The following is a 16341-nucleotide window of genomic DNA, read 5'->3' as shown; positions in this document are numbered from 1 at the left end:
CAAGGGTCTTATAGACGTTTCAGCATACAACTCATGTCACAATCTCATACGGCAATCCTTTAAAAGAACGAAACGGCGGATTCTGCAGTTTTCTGAAATCTGATTTTGGGGAAGGTGGAGCTGAAAAGAGTCCCAAAATCTGCTTTTGGAGGGCGTGGAGCCGAGAGTGGCCTTTAGTTCGCACTTGCCTCCAAATCCCAGAAGTTAACGGTCGAACGCCTCGTATTCTCTCTCACGCACGCTGCCTGCGGGCCCGTGCACCCGCTCCGCTCCCCTGATTTGTTGCAAAGTGCTCAAAACGCCCGAACCCTCCCACGATTTTGAAACCTCATTCACAGGCGAGGAGAAAAAAAACAGGAAACCCTCCGATCCCCACCCTCTCCAATGGCCGCTCCGCCGCCGACGCTCGCCCTGGCGGTGGAGAAGGGGCCACGGGCGGGGGAGACCCGGCAGTGCAGCGCGGGCGCCGCCCTCCGCGTCGGTCGCGTCGTCAAGGGCAACGATCTCGCCGTGCGCGACGGGGGCGCGTCGCAGCAGCACCTCGTCATCGAGTTCCTCCCGCCGCCCGGCGCCGGCTGGGCCGTCTCCGATCTCGGGTCCTCCAATGGCACCCTCCTCAACGGCAAGCCCCTCGCGCCCTCCGTCCCCGCCCCGCTCTCCCATGGGGACCTAATCAAGGTCGGCGATTCAACCGTGCTCGCCGTCTCCATCGCGCCTGATTCGGATCCCAAGCCTGTCGCCAACCCCAGTTCCAGGCGCTCCTCGCGCCAGACGGCGGTGGTGGCACCGATTGCGGCGGAGGAGAAGCCCCCTGCGGTGACCCGCCGTGGCGCACGAAAGAAAGCGCCGCCGGCCGCCCAGCACCCCGACACGCAGAAGGAAGATCCAGAGGCAGAGGGAGTGGCGGTGGATGAGAAGCCCCAGGTGGTTGCGCGCCGGGGAGGATGGCAGAAGCTGGCTGCAGCGGAGCCCCTATTTGAGATGGAGACTGTGAAGGCGCCTCGCCGTGGAGAGCAGAGGAAGCCCGTGGAGCCGTCTGCACCAGAGAATGAGGAGGTGGATAAGGAGGAGGCCATGGCGGTGCCGCGTCGTGGCAGACGGAAGAATGCTGCGCAGCCCCCTGAACTAGAGAAGGAAAAGGAGGAGGCCACAGTGGTGACGCGCCGTGGTAGACACAAGAATGTTGTGGGGCCCTCTGAACCAGAGAAGGAAGAGGAGGAGGAGGCCACGGCGGTGACACGCCGTGGCAGGCAGAAGAATGTTGTGGGGCCCTCTGAACCAGAGAAGGAAGAGGAGGAGGAGGCCATGGCGGTGACACGCCGTGGCAGGCAGAAGAATGTTGTGGAGCCCTCTGAACCAGAGAAGGAAGAGGAGGCCACAGCGGTGACACGCCGTGGCATGCGGAAGAATGTTGCGGAGCCCCCTGAACCAGAGAAGGGAAAGGAGGAGGAGGCCACAGTGGTGACGCGCCGTGGCAGACGGAAGAACGTTGTGCAGCCCCCTGAACCAGAGAAGGAGAAGGAGGAGGAGGCCACAGTGGTGACACGCCGTGGCAGGCAGAAGAATGTTGTGCAGCCCCCTGAACCAGAGAAGGAAAAGGAGGAGGAGGCCACAGTGGTGATGCGCCGTGGCAGGCAGAAGAATGCTGTGCAGCCCCCTGAACCAGAGAAGGAAAAGGAGGAGGAGGCCACAGTGGTGACGCGCTTTGGAAGGCAGAAGAATGTTGTGGAGCCCCCTAAACCGGAGAAGGAAGAGGAGGAGGAGGCCCCGGTGGTGACAAACCGTAGAGGGAGGAAGAAGAATGTGGTGACGGACGCCCCTCCGCAATTGCCTCCGAAGATGAGGTCCATAAGGGGCCGTGGCAAAAAGGCTAGTGCAAGCGACGTGGTTCTTGAGGATGTGGAAGAGAAGGGAGGAAATGAGTTGGCTGTATCAAGAGCTCGTCCTGAGGACTTGCTCGTTTCGGCGACATTGAAGGGTGTTAAGGCTCAGAAGAGGGATAAGGTGGCATCTGGGGATGGAGACATAGAAGGGGCTGCAGTGTCATTGGAGGAGAAAGTGCCGAAGGGGAGGGCCAGTGCTCGGCTTGCCGCTTTCGATAATGGTGCTAATGCGGCTGCAGCACCCATTGAAGAGATGGAGGAGGCTGTGGATGCAACGCTCCGAGGGAGGCAGAAGAAGGACGTTGAACCTCATGAACCAGAGAGGGACGAGGAGGAGGAGGCCATGGTGGTGACACGTCGCGGGAGGCGGAAGAAGAACATGGAACCTCATGAACCAGAGAAGGAAGAGAAGGAGGACAAAGCCCCAGTGGTGATGCACCATGGCGCAACGAAGAAGAATGCGGCGCCAGTTGCTCCTGTATCACTGCCTCCAAAGAGGAAGTCTGCAAGGGGCCGGGGAAGGCCTACAAGGGCCAGTACAATGAACACAGTTCTTGAGGAGGATGTGGTGGAGGAGGAGCAGGGGGGAAATAAGTTGAGTGCGTCAAGAGCACGCACAGGGAAGCCACCGACTTCGACGACGGTGAAGAAGGGGGATAATGCAGCAGCTGTGGATGGAGAGGTCAAAAGAACTGCAAAGCCGTTGGAGGAGAAATTACCAAAGAGGAGGGCCGTTGCTAAGCTTGCTGCTAACAATATCTCTTATGCGGCTGCAGCCGAGCCCACTGAAGAGATGGAGGAGGCTACAGAAGCGTCTCACCACGGGGGGCAGAAAGCCATGGAGCACCCTGAACTAGAGAATGATGAGGATGTCACCATGGTGACGCGCCGTGGGGAGCGGAAGAGGGCTGCTGTGGTGAAGCGCCGTGTTGCCGGGAAAAAGGATGTGGTGGCAGTGATGAGGTCTGGAAGGGGCCGAGGAAGGGTTGGAAGGACTAGGGCAAGGAATAACGTTCCTGAGGAAGACAACATGGTGGTAGAAAAGGAAAATGAATTGCCTGTGCCAAGAGAGCTGGCAGGGAATCTGCCAGTTGCGACCGTGGTGAATGGGGGTGAGGATAGAGAAGTCAAAGGAACCAAAAAAGCAGTGGAGTCTGAATTGCCAAAGGGGAGGGCCAGTGCCCAGTCTTCTTCCGACAACAAGAGTGAGGAGGAACAGGGTGGTGCGGATGGTTCTTCTAGAGTTGCCAGTGCCCAGTCTTCTTCCGACAACAAGGGTGGTGCGAATGGTTCTTCTAGACTTGATTCAGGATCTAACGGAATCCCCAACACAACAAGCAAATACAGAGAGGTACAGTAAACATGCAAGTCAATGAGGTAATATAGTTATCGATATTCTGGAATGATGTACTTATCTTTTATTATCTGTTGCAGGATAGAAAACTGAAGCCGTACTCGACTCCCTTTGATGTCAGGCTGGATAGAGCTCTGAAGAAATACTCTGCATGAGTTACTGGTTGCTAAGTTTAAGAGTTAAAAATGTGTTATGATTGTGTGGATAGGTTCTGTTTCTACTCTGTAGGAAGAATGACTCGTAGATTTTGGAGTCTGAATCCAACTGAATTTTGTGTACATTGAAATGGAGATGCATGTTTCGTTCCTATGCTTGATACAGAAGTTCAAGAAAAAAAATGCTTGTTTGTGTTTTTACTTTGCAAATGTTTATTGGGAAGATGCTTTGGTTGTTATTCTTCTTTCCCTTTCTATGTTCTTACATATTTCCTATATTCGTATTTGGTATGACACTGAGGAGGGACTGAACTTGATGTGTGTGCTTACCGAGAAGGTTGTTGTCACCTTGGTTTTGCTGGGAGTTTGACTGAAGCAAAGAAGGCAAGATCAAGATAGTCCTGTCTGCTACTTCTAAAAAAAGATAGTCCTGTCTGCTTCCCAGTTAGGGCTTGCTGTTTCATTTTGATTTCTTCTATCCTTCATCCTTTTCCCCCACTCACACTTCAAAATGCATTATATTCTTTTTTGAGGGAATTCAGCATTCTTGGCTACTTGTTCGCTCAAACTGTCCAAATATCATTCACTTGGTTTGACCGCTCATTCAATATCTTGAGATGACTTTACTCGTTCAGTTACAGGACTGACCTAGAGGGAACAACAAAGAAAGGACACCAAAGCCAAGGAAGGATGAAATTCGATATTTGACTGGATTACTAAAGATACTATGAACCAACTTGGAGTTATTCTGCAGAATATAGGTGCGAATTTTTTCAGTGTATGATCAAAAGTGTCTCTTGCACTCTTCACTGACTGTCATTGATTTCAAAGAGCTCTCAGAGGGTTCTAACAACATTTCTGTTTATCCAATGTTCTGAGAACTTTTATCCAAGCCATGTTGCCCTAATATAGCCTTTTGTCAGATTCTCTCGTGTTTATTGTGAAGCCATATTTATGGCATGATCAAGACAGCTATAATACGAGACTTGAGCTTTGTAAACTATACTGATTTACTTAGTTCTGTGTTCAAAACTCTAGGAGATTCAATTCACTTCCTGTTACACATGTGAAACTGTACACAGGGACTGTGAACTCAATTTTGGTAGAAAAGAAGAAAAATAGATTGCCCACACATTTTGTACACATTGAAAACTCTAGAAGATTCACTTCACGTCCTGTTAATCTTTAAATTCTGCATGAGGTGCTGCTGCTGAAAGTTAACTGTATTGAGTTTGATGTGTGGATAGGAGTAGTTCTACTTTGTCTAGGAACAATGTCTCGTAGATTTAGATTGTGGACCCAATTGAATTTTGTCTACATTGAATTGGAGAGACATGTTCCTTGCCTGTGCTGTAAATAGAAATGCCAAAAAAAATGCTTGCATGCGTCTATATACATTGCGAATAATTCTGAGCAAGATGGTTTGGCTTTCGCCCTTGCTTCCATGTTCCATAGTACTCCCTATGTAAGTAGTGACCTAAAAGGTCTTATAAAAGTTTACAGAGGGAGTATATCTTACCAAGAGGGGCACTGAAGTTTATGCAAATCACCTACCGAGAAGTCCAGAGCCACCTTGATTTAGCCGAGTTGACTCAAGCAAAGATGGCATGATCAAGACAGTCCTGGTTGCTTCACAGTTAGGATTTCGTGTGCATTATGAGGTCTCATCGATTTATGCTTTCATTCCTTGCATCATTCTATCTGAAAGAAATTCTACATATCTGTGTTGGCTTACTGTTCGATTAAACTGGCTGAATGTTCACCTCGTTTAACTGCTCATTCAAGTTCTTAAGATAACTGCTCATTCAGTTACAGGACTATTAGAGAAAACACCAAAGGAAGGATATCAAAGGCGAAGGTTGTGATATCAAAGGCGAAAGTTGCGGTATCAAAGGCGAAGGTTACAACAGAAGGTAATATGATCTACTCCCTCTGTAAAGAAATATAAGAGCGTTTAGATAACTGAAGTAGTGATCTAAACACTCTTATATTTCTTTACGGAGGGAGTAGTTTTTTCTTGAAGCAATTTTGCAGAACATAGGTGTGACATTCTTTTCAGTTTATGATCAGAAGTGGGCTCTCATGCCCTGCCGTTAACGTTGATTCCAAAGATTGGTTTGGGTGTTCTTCCAAGTCATTATAAATTGTCATCCTTGATTCCTCATTCTGCGAAGTCACTTGATTTGTACATGTACTTTTCTGTTCATTGCCAAATTATTTCACCTGCCGTACTGCAAGATATTTGTGCTTAAATAGCAAAATTGTCGCTTTCACTTAAGCTCTACGAGGTTCACTTCCTATCACACGTGACAACTGTACATAGGGACTATGGAATTAGTTTTGGTAGGAAAAGGATACAGATTATTCACAAATTTTGCAATAGTACGAAAGTTGAAAGACATAATACTACAAAGAGCATAAAAATGTGCTTGTGCATCTTATGAACTTGAAGAACATGGTGCTGAACCATTCATCAAACTGCTGGGAAAACCTCAGTTCAATCTTAAATTAAGTATCCACCAGACATCAGAAAGAAAAAAAAGGAAATCTGCCACCCTTGGTTGGTTGGGCGTCCAAGGCAACCCGAATTCGAAACTGAATTTCACAGCTCGAGTTAAACTGAAATCTTGGTGTGTGGAAATTTTGTGGGTTGAATGGTCTCCCACATTCGCTTGATTATGCAGCGTGACTACTACTCTGCTGGTCCTGTTTCTATGAATCAAGCATCCACTGTTGGCTCCTCTTTCATAGCAGGAATTTTACTTTCTATGGAAGAGAATATCAGTTATTTGTTCTTAATCTTCACATTCCTGCTAATTGGCGTACCTGAGATGCGAGCTTCAAATCAAAGCTTGATGGAGTGATGTCTCGCCACACCGGCAGGAGCAGACTGCAGGTTTGTGGCTCTTCCTTTGGCATAAACTTTCGCTAGGTTTGTAATGAACTGTATGCATCGATGAGTTCGCTGGAGTATCGGTTTCGAGCAAACCCACGATCAATTCCTGCATATATTACCCTAAAAAGACTCCTGCATGTATGAGAGGGCACCATCTGAACCCATGGGCATATGCACCCACTTTTCATAAAATGCATTTTAAGCACGTATTAAAATGTCAAAAAAATCAAAAGAAAATATCACGCATACATGTTCGCAAATGTGTGTACGCGGCACAAAGTTTTATCAAAAGATGTCTTTTTGTTTTGCCTCCGCAAAAAAAGACAAATTTCAGTGCTTTTAAATAGTGTTTCACGACATAATTTTTTGTCTTTTTTACACAGGTCACAAAAAAGTTATTTTTTCATGAAACTTTATGCACGCACATAGAACATGGAGACGTACCCGTGCAATTTTTTTCCAGATTTTTTTAGAATTTAGAAATGTGTTTTTCAAAGTGGGTTCATATGTACCCGGGTTCATCCATGCACTTCTCCTGCATGTATATACAAAATACAAATACCGATGCAAGAAGTTTCAGTAAATCATGAGCAGATCTAACCTAGGGTTGTGTCACTTTGGGCCTGTTTGGCAATCCTCCAGCAGACAGCTTCTTCTGCTCCGTGGTTGAAGTTGGGTCGAACACCCTAAAACTCGGTTTTTTAACTCGAGAAGCTTTGCTCCTGAACGATTTCCAAACTCGGTTTTTTGATAGGCGGCTAGCCAAATATGGCCCTTGTAACTTGGGCCCTCATGGTTTTTGTCAAAATGCAATTGCCATTATTGCGTGGATGATCCCCTCATGGCCCTCCACATAGGGGTTGCATTGGCATTGCCTTTGCCTAGGGTAACGTTATTCAAATGAACGTTTGCTGAGGGTGCATCGCGAAACGAACGTTTTTGACTGCAATTTACATGTCGAGAACATGAAAACTTTTTGAAGCAAACACAATAATTCTTTGCACAAAATTCTCTGTTTGCCAGATGTTTACCGTATGTTCTGTGAAAAAGTTGCCACATGAAATGTTCGCAATTGCCATGTCCCGCAGTGAACGTTCGCTGACTACTTGGTTCTTTTGTTTTCCTTACGGGAATGAGGCTAAACCTGAACTCTGCATTGGTTGATGCCAAATATTGAGGCCAAACAAATCAGTTTATATAAAAGAAATAGTTTTGCTAAAACATGTCTATATGTACTCTAAGTATTGCACATCTAAATCTTATGTCATTGATTTTATGCTAAGATTCCTATACGCATTTTTTTTCTAATTTAATTGAGTCACTTAAATGTGCAATAAATAGAACATATCTAGATGTGACCACCAGTATTGGACCTTGCTTGTATCAGCATCTTCCCAATTCTATCACGAATTCTATGACTGGACCCTATAAAGATTCACCGGTCGTGCGACACACCCTCAAAGTAACACGACGTCTACTTGATCTCTCGTATAGGTCTAGAGGGTTGCTGCGAGCCTGGCGACAAGCTCCTTGGTAATGGAGGGGCAACTCATAGTCAGATGCTCGTAACCGTCGCTCGCCAAGACTGCTCTCAAGTTGGCAGGCGAGCTGCAGAGGAACGCGAAGACGGCCTCCTTGAGCCGTGGGTATTGGTGCTGCTCGGCCAATGCCAGGGTCGTCGCCGTGGTGGCCGCGTCGAGGTGCCTGCACAGCTTGTCCTGGCAGACAAGCTTCAGCCTCTCCATGTCGTATCTGTCCGCCGCGACGAGCAGGTGCTGGGCCATGGCCGTCTCTTCTTTCCTGGTCGTGGCGGGCAGCTCGTCAGTGTAGATGAAGTGGAGCAATGCCCGGAACACGGCCGCGTCCATGTCCTCGATGTGCACGCACCTCATCTTGTTCTCCTTCATGGGGACGACGAGCTCTGCCTTGAAGACCGGTGACCGAGCAGCGAGGATGCAGCGGTGCGCCGCGAATGTCTCACGGCCAACCTTGAATGACACGTCGCTCCACTCCTGATAGGAAAGCATCTGGGAAAGGTGCCGGGGCAGGGCGGGCGGCGGCACCACCACTGCCGGCTCCACGCACACCTCGTTCACGAAGACGGCGAGGTCGCACCGGACGCTGATGCAGTCGTCCCTGAGATAGCTTGAGCTCCCAGCTCGGACCTCTTGACGAATCTGTCGAAGTTGATGGAGCTGTCATGCTTGGTGAAAGCGCACTCGTCTTTGGTGAAAGCACACAACGGAAAATACTCCGTGGCGTGACCGGGCAGGCTGAGCTTTTTTTTCGAGAATACGCCAAAGGCGTACCATATTTTTATAGAAGAAAGAAGGTATAATTACAAGACGTGTGGCTCGAATGCGAACAGACGGCCCACACGAGCAACCCAACACCAACACCAACCAACTAAACCTAGGCTAACTTCTCACAAAGCGTTGTAACCCACCGACACCGCCTGCCGCTTGCCTCCACTCGGCTATCTCAATTAGTGTAGAGGTGACTAGCTCGATTTGGTTTTTTTGTTGCTCCACCCTATTGAACACTCTCGCATTCCTTTGCTTCCACAAAGCCCAGAGGACCGCAGTGACCGTTGTGTCAAAGCCTCTCCTGTCCGGCCCCTGAAAACTCTTCCTTGCTCGAAGCCACCACTCCAAGGTAGTCTCAGTTGATGTCGAGGGTGGCGTGTTGATCTGTAGAGTGTCCCATGTGTTGTACCACACCTCCCGGGCGTACGGGCATTGCAAAAGGATGTGATCCACGTTGTCCTCGTCCTGCAGGCAAGTGTAGCAAGCTGCACTCGCATCCTGTAGGCCATGCCTAGCCCTCCTGTCCGACGTCCAGATCCTGTACTGCATCGCCAGCCAGACAAAAAGCTTGCATTTCAGAGGTGCCCAACTCCTCCAGACACACTTCGCCAGTGGCGACTTAGGCCACCCATTGCATAGGCTCCGATAGACAGATTTGGCAGAGTATTGTCCAGAGCTAGAGCACGTCCAGGTGAATGTATCCTGCTCGGCCTCATTGCTGGGTACAGTTGCCACCCCATGACTTAAGTGCATGCATTGCAGTAGCGCCATGAAGGAGATCTCAGGTTGACAATCCTCCCTCCAACTGTCATTGAGAAGCGCATGTTGCACCGTTCTATTGTTGATCACCCTCTTGTGGACCGTTGCGAGTAGTAACGGTGCAATATCGGCCACCGCAAATCCGTGAATCCACCGGTCACGCCAAAACAGCACCTTGTCACCCATGCCAACAGAGATGTGAACCAAGCTGACGAGCACTTCCCTTGCCATCGTGTCCTCGATCATCGGCAATCCTTGCCAAGGCCTGTTTGGCTCCGTATGCTTTAGCCATTCCCATCTGACCCTAAGCGCTAGAGATTGATGTTGCAAGTTTTTTATCCCAAGCCCACCATAATCCTTGGGCCGGCAAATCTTGTCCCACGCGACAAGGCATTGCCCTCCATTTACCTTATCCTTGCCAGCCCCAAAAAACGACCCCATCCACTTATTTATCTCCTCAAGCACCCAGGCCGGGGCCTCCGCAATCATCAGATGATGTACAGGCCTGGCAGAGATAATGGATTGCACCAGGATGAGTCGGCCAGGCCGTTGGATCAGCCCTCTTTGCCATGCTGGCACAAAGTACCTCACTTTGTCCAACATTGGCTGCCAGTCTGCACGTGTCAAGCTCTTAACCGCCAGCTGTAGGCCCAGGTACCTACACGGAAACTCTGCAAGATCGCACTGAAGTAACGTGGCCACCCTCTGTCTGTCCTCCAAGTCGCCCCTGATCACGATGGCTAAAGATTTCTGGTAGTTCACCCGAAGCCCTGATGCTTTCCCAAACGCATCCAAGGCCTCCTTTACAAAGCACAGGTCCATGGCAGTGGGTTTAATGAACAGTGCCACGTCATCGGCGTATATGGAGATTCTTTGCATGGCCGTGATGCCATTGAAGGAGCTAAGCACACCCACCTCCATAGCTCTCTGTATAAGCTTCGTGAGAGCATCCATAGTGATGATGAAGAGTAGCGGGGAGATAGGGTCTCCCTGACCCAGCCCACACGCGTGACCAAAACTCTTCCCGGCCACCCCGTTGACTATCACCTTGGTTGTTGTGGATTGCAGTAAGATTGCCACCCAAGTCTTCCAGCGTGAGCCAAAACCTTTAGCAGTCATGATCTCAAAGAGGAATGGCCATGACAAGGAGTCAAAAGCCTGCGAGATATCAAGTTTCAGGAACACACCGACCCTCTTCCTTGCATGGATCTTCCTTGCAACTTGTCATACGAGGAGGAAGTTATCGTGAAGGTGCCTGCCCTTGATGAAAGCTAATTGGTTGGCCTCGACGATCAAGTGCATCTGTTTTCTGAGCCGGTTGGCAAGAACTTTGGCAAACAGTTTGGGCGCGCTATGAGTCAAGCTTATAGGCCGAAAGTCCCCAATCTCCTCAGCATCCTGCTTCTTGGGAATGAGAATAATATGTGCTTTGTTTAGCTTCCCAAATCCTCTACCATCTCCCACATAGAGCTTCACCATTACCGCCATTACATCATTCTTGATGATTGGCCAGGCTCTTTGGTAGAATGCAGCAACGTACCTGTCCGGTCCTGGAGCACGGTCAGGGGGAAGCTCTTTGATGACTGCCCAAACTTCCTCCTCAGTAATTATTTCCTCCAACTCCCTAAGATCATGGCTCTGCATCCCCAGGAACTGCAAATCCAAAGCATGCTCCCTAGCCTTCTCCTGCCCTAGAAGCCGCTCATAAGCCTTTAAGAAGGCCTCTTCCTTTTTCTCCTGATCCGAGATAATGACTCCCTCTCTTTTGATGTGTGTAATGAAGTTCTTTGCTCGGCGCCCATTAGCAAAAGCTTGGAATAGTTTGGTGTTGGCATCTCCCTCCCTCAGCCACTTCATTCTGGATCTTTGACGATCAATGGTTTGCTCCAACGCGGCTAAGCCAAGTAGGGTCTATTTCAAGCTACGACGCAGCCACAACTCCCTACTCTCCAACATCCTTCCCTCTTGAGCAATATCCAGCCTATGTATCACCCAGCTTGCCACCCTCATCAGCATTTTGATGTTGCCCACCCTTTTTTGGCCCCAAGCTTGTAGGTGACTCGCGGTGTTTCTAAGCAGGGCATCTAGTCTCTTGTACGGGTCGACAATATCATCATTGCACTTCCAAGCTTCCTTAACCGCATCCTCAAACCCTTCAAGCTTGGTCCAAAACATCTCGAACCGAAATCACCGCTTGGTGCAAAAACTGGCGCTAGTAGTGAGTAGTAATGGCGCGTGATCCGAGACACCTGTAGAAAGCGCCTGAAGGAGGTACTCAGTGTTTTCCAGCTCCCAGTCCACGGTTGTGAAGACCCTGTCGATTTTAGTCATCGTGGGTGTATCCCTCTCGTTCGACCACGTGTATCGCCTGCCATGCATGTACATCTCCTTTAGCTCATGATCATCCATAAAGTCTCGGAAACGACCCATCATCCTTCTGTTAACATTGGGGTTGTTTTTGTCCGTGGCCCTTATGATCATGTTAAAGTCGCCAAGCAGCATCCAAGGCCCCGGGCACACCACCCGCCAATCCTTAATGTCATGCAAGAACTGAGTTTTCCTCTCATCCCCTTATGGTCCATATACCTCAGTGATCCACCATGGGTCCCCCAGCTTGGCAAGCACCCTGCCTGTGAGGAAGCTAGTATTTAGCATGATGTTATCTACCAGCAGCACCGAGCTATCCCACGCCAAGAGTATGCCTCCACACGTATCCACCGCTGGCACATACACAAAGCCATCAAACGATGGCCCCAAGCATTGCATTACAACATAGTGGTCTATTACATCCATTTTTGTTTCCTGGAAGCAAACTAGGTTCACCTTAACCGTATCCACAAACTCCCGAACGGCCTTCCTTTTAGCTGGATTGTTGAGGCCCCTCACATTCCAGCACAACACCTGCGGGTGCATATCCATCAAGAGGAGACATACACCAACCACCCGTGCTGGCACACTAGTGCGAGCACAACACCACCGTTTTCCGTTCCTCCACGTCAGTACTTGCCGGCACGGCCTTGCCAAACTGCCCCGCGATGATCCGTATGTGTTGCTCACGTAATGGCAAATCAAACAAGGCCTGCAGCTCGTGCACCATCCCATCGTCCGCCACCATATCTTCCGGCACCAACCCAAGTGCGTGCAGCAAGACGTTCTCAGCCGGGCTGTCCTTGGTGCGGCTTGCAGTGGATTTCTTTGTTGCCCTGGTTGTACGCTTCGGGGTGAAAGGCGTCGCTTCCGGCCTCAACTTGGCTGCTTGCACTTCCTTAAGCAAAGGCGGCGCCAGCTTCTTGATGATGTTGGAGCAGAATCCCTTCAGCTTGTTGTATGCCACGGCCTCCTGCGCTGACATGCCCGCTGTTTCCTCCATGCAATTGTGCAGAACCAGGGCTTGATGCTCCGGGTTTTCTGGCGCCAACTGAGAATTTACGTGGTCGCTACCCATGCATGGGGATGTCCCATCCTGCATGGCCACGCATGCAGCGCCCATTGGTGGTTGCGCTGGCGCAGATTCCCCCATCTCCTGTTGCACTGGCCCACATGCGTTGGCCTCATCCACCTCGTGTTCCTGTTCCTCCACCGAAACTGCCCCTTGCTTGTCCTTATCCCCCTGCAACAAATCCTGGTCCGTCCCCTTAGAGAGAGGATAGGCTGGCGCGTCCACCAAGGTAGATGCTGTCCTGCCCGCGGGGGCCACCACGAACCCCACCTGCTCCGCTAGCCCGCCCACTAGCACCGGCTCCATTGGAGCAGTCATCACGGCCCCACCAATTGCACTGATTGGGGGTTCGCCTCTGCCCATCGACCGCACAGGCCTCGAGGCCGCGTCCCTTTCGCTGTCAGCTGATCCATCCACTGCCTGGCCCGCCTCTTTTTCCTGGTTTGCCCCCTCCTGCCTCGTTAGGCGTCCTGCCTCCTACACAACGGCCAACTCCTGGCTGGCGGCCGCAATGATTGGAGTCCTCAGCGTCCCGCCCTCGCCACTCCGTTCCGCACGCCCCCTCCCACCATTCAAAACCTGATCCTGCCTGGGTGGCACCATTGGCTGCATTGCCACCTGTCCAGTCAAACGGTTAAAAGCCGATGTTCTGATAGTGAGCCGGTCGTGCACTGTCCCAAATCTGCAAAGTGGACCCTCAGGCGTAAGCTGCATGTGGGGTAACTTCCAATCCTGCCCAACTCCGGTCAGCACCACGGCGGCCGACACCGCTCCTGCGCCGCCGCCATGGACGTGACCACCACTGGCACCGCCACTTCCCCTCTCATCCCGCACTCCGAAACGCCAGTCTCTGCGAACAGTGCTGGCTCCTCTTCCTCCACCCATGTCCGCCGTGCTCGGATCATCAGGCAGTCCGCTCTGATCGCTACCAGAGGACGATCTCAGGAACAGAGGCTCATCGGCGGCGGTGTAGTCAGAGACCTCGTCGACGTGAATCAGCACTTTATATTGCAGAAGGGTAGGCTCCATCAACGGCGACCTCAAGCCTGGCTTCGGCACGACCAGCCACCGCAGGGACGGGATCTCCTCCGGCTGCGCCGCCCACGCAGTCAACCTGAACACCGAGAGATCCGAACGGGAGCTCGTTTCTGGCTCAATCATGTCCACAAGGCATGCCGATCCCAACAGCGTCTCTGCCTAATGAGCTTGACCTTTGCATGCACGACGTCGACGTCCGTGGCGACCATGGTGCATTCGAGCTGCATGGATATGTAGCCTGCGTTGCCCTGGTCGCAGCCGTTGGGATAGTACTTCATGCGCCAGGTGTGGCCTCCAACCTGGAACTCTCCGGAGGCGACATGCTGGCCCCTTTGAGCATCATCTTCGTCCACAAGTAGCCTTCGATCTTGAGCACGTGGTGCCCGCTCGTCTCCGAGACGACGATGGCCGAGGCGGAGGGCGTGGAGCTCGGCATCGTCGTTGATGGGAGAGAATGTTGTGGCGGTTGGCGTCGAGGGTGAAGCAAATTCACGAACTCCAAGCACGTCCTCATGAACCACCGATGGCGGTGATGCCGCTGTCGCTGATCCACGATCACCGTGGTTTTGTTTAGCTTGTCCTCGCATTCCAACTTTAGCCTTGCCACTTGATATCTGTCCGCCGCCGCGCTTAACTGTCATACCACGGCAGGCACGTCCTCTTGCCCGGCCATGTCCAGCAACGAGTCCGTGTATATGAAGTGGAGGAAAGCTTGGAACGCCGGAGCATCCATACCGTCGATCTTGACGCACGTGTCAGCCTTGTGGCCGGAGAGCTCCGCCTTGAAGACCGGAGACCGTGCCGCGAGCATGCAGCTGTGTGCACCGAACGTCTCATCGCCGACCTTGAACGCCACGTCGGCGCCGTCCTTGGTGCGAAGGAGGCGGGCGAGGTGGACGCGCAGGTCGGGCTCCGGCACATCGAGGAACGTCTCCTCCACGTGCAGGCCCAGGTCGCTCATGACATCGACGTCGCACCGGATGGCGAAGCCGTCGTCCTTCAGGTGCGCCGAGTTCTCCAGGTCGAGTCGCTTGACGAAGCGGGGGAAGGCCCAGCCCTCGTTAGGTCTTGGCGACGGGAACGTTCGTATCGCGCTGCTGCTGGTGACGTATTCCGGCACCGGTTCGCCGCCCACGTCAAGAAGGCTGAAGCGGAAGCGCGCCTTCACGGCGGCTGCCTTGGTGTCGGGGTCAACGAGAAGGCTGATGGAGATCCAGTCGGCATGCTCCTTGGCGGAGCCGTTGGGATAGTACTTGACGCGCCAGGTGCGGCCGCCGATGGGGAATCCGCAGGACAGGACGTGGTCGCCGGTGGCCACCATCGCCTTCATGTGGGAGTATCCGTCGATTCTCAGCAAGTGGTGCCCCTTGGCCTGCACCCTGCCAACGACGGTCGAGGTCTTCATGGCGGCGACAATGGAGGGATCGGATCGCCTTTTACAACCGGCTGGTGATAGCTACGCGGTTTGTTTACCGGTGAATCTGATCTCGACTCCGAGAGAGGGTAGCAGTGCAGTACTTGCCAGGAAACCGGCTTGCCTACGAGGAGTCGATGACACGAACAACGGAACAAGATTTTTTTCAACAGCTCGTATCTATCCCGTACACGAGTTTTTTTCTTTCTGAAACAAGGCAAACGATTTGCCATTTGCATTGATTAAGGGAGAAGGTTTAGATTTATGCTCGCAACACGGGAAAGAAAACAACTACTCTCGCGGCATTACGTTAATACATTACTCAAGTATTTCGCACCCGCTAGAACCCAAAGATGGGCCTCTTCCTTGATCCTCTCGGCAATTAACATGGTGGGTGCGGCGATGTTGCGGAAACTCTCGTGTTGCGTTCCTTTCAAATCTCCCAAGATACCAACATCATCAACGAAGTGAGAGCCTTCCAGTGCCGTCTTGTATTGTTCACTGTATCAGTCCACCAACCTTTCACCGACGCGACATTTGCCCAAGCCAAAGTAGAGAAAATCCAGGAGGCCGAGCCAGTTGGCAATCTCGGTCCAAATACGGGTCGTGAAGTAGCATTGGGCGAGTAGGCGCACAACGGACTCAGGAGCTTGCTTGCAAAGAGAGCAAAGACCGCAATTTGGCTATCCACGTCGACTTAGTTTATCAGCTATTCAAATCATGTTTTATAAGAGCAACCAAGCAAAGAACTTGCACTTGGGGGGGGGAGGGGTTCCAAACGGTTGTCAGCATGGTCGAGATGGTAAGACCCTCAAATCGCCAAAGTACACGCCATCGACAGAGAGCTTCCAAGTAATTGAATCGTGAACTCCGTCCATGAGAGTGAAGCCAGCGAGCCTTTCTCAAAGCATAACCACTTCCTGAATGTGTGTGAGAGAGATGCCCCGTTGAGTATTAATTTGGGTAATCCAATTGTTATCCGTCAACGTCTTTCTCACCGAACAAGACTTTTTGTGCGAGAGCTAAAAAAAATCTTGGGCGCAATATCCATCGGTCTGAGCCCCTCCAACCACGGAGATTACCAAAACTTGGCCGTG

The 16341-nt window shown here is 51.2% G+C and overlaps 1 protein-coding gene and 1 pseudogene across 1 annotated transcript; one reads left to right on the top strand and one right to left on the bottom strand.

Moving 5' to 3' along the window:
- Positions 1-267: 267 nt before the first annotated feature.
- Positions 268-3589, top strand: LOC125543549 (uncharacterized). The gene is made up of 2 exons (XM_048706924.2): positions 268-3234; positions 3318-3589. Exons 1-2 carry the CDS (start codon positions 385-387, stop codon positions 3390-3392), a joined length of 2925 nt encoding a protein of 974 aa, XP_048562881.2. The 5' UTR covers positions 268-384; the 3' UTR covers positions 3393-3589.
- A 65-nt stretch (positions 3590-3654) lies between these two features.
- Positions 3655-15235, bottom strand: LOC125546769 (uncharacterized; annotated as a pseudogene).
- Between the last annotated feature and the right edge of the window lie 1106 nt (positions 15236-16341).

Source organism: Triticum urartu, chromosome 3A, assembly GCF_056163025.1.
Source record: "Triticum urartu cultivar PI428250 chromosome 3A, HENAU_Tu73, whole genome shotgun sequence".
NCBI classification, from domain to species: domain Eukaryota; kingdom Viridiplantae; phylum Streptophyta; class Magnoliopsida; order Poales; family Poaceae; genus Triticum; species Triticum urartu.
The sequence above is the reverse complement of the archived record's forward strand: the minus strand, read 5'-3'. Positions and strand labels throughout refer to the sequence as shown.

What these genes read in the sequence shown, in the direction of transcription:
- LOC125543549 (XM_048706924.2), top strand. Translation starts at nt 385, where the DNA reads ATGGCCGCTCCGCCGCCGACGCTCGCCCTGGCGGTGGAGAAGGGGCCA. An exon ending in CAACAAGCAAATACAGAGAG is followed by an intron (nt 3,235 to 3,317) that starts GTACAGTAAACA and finishes TATCTGTTGCAG; the next exon opens with GATAGAAAACTGAAGCCGTA.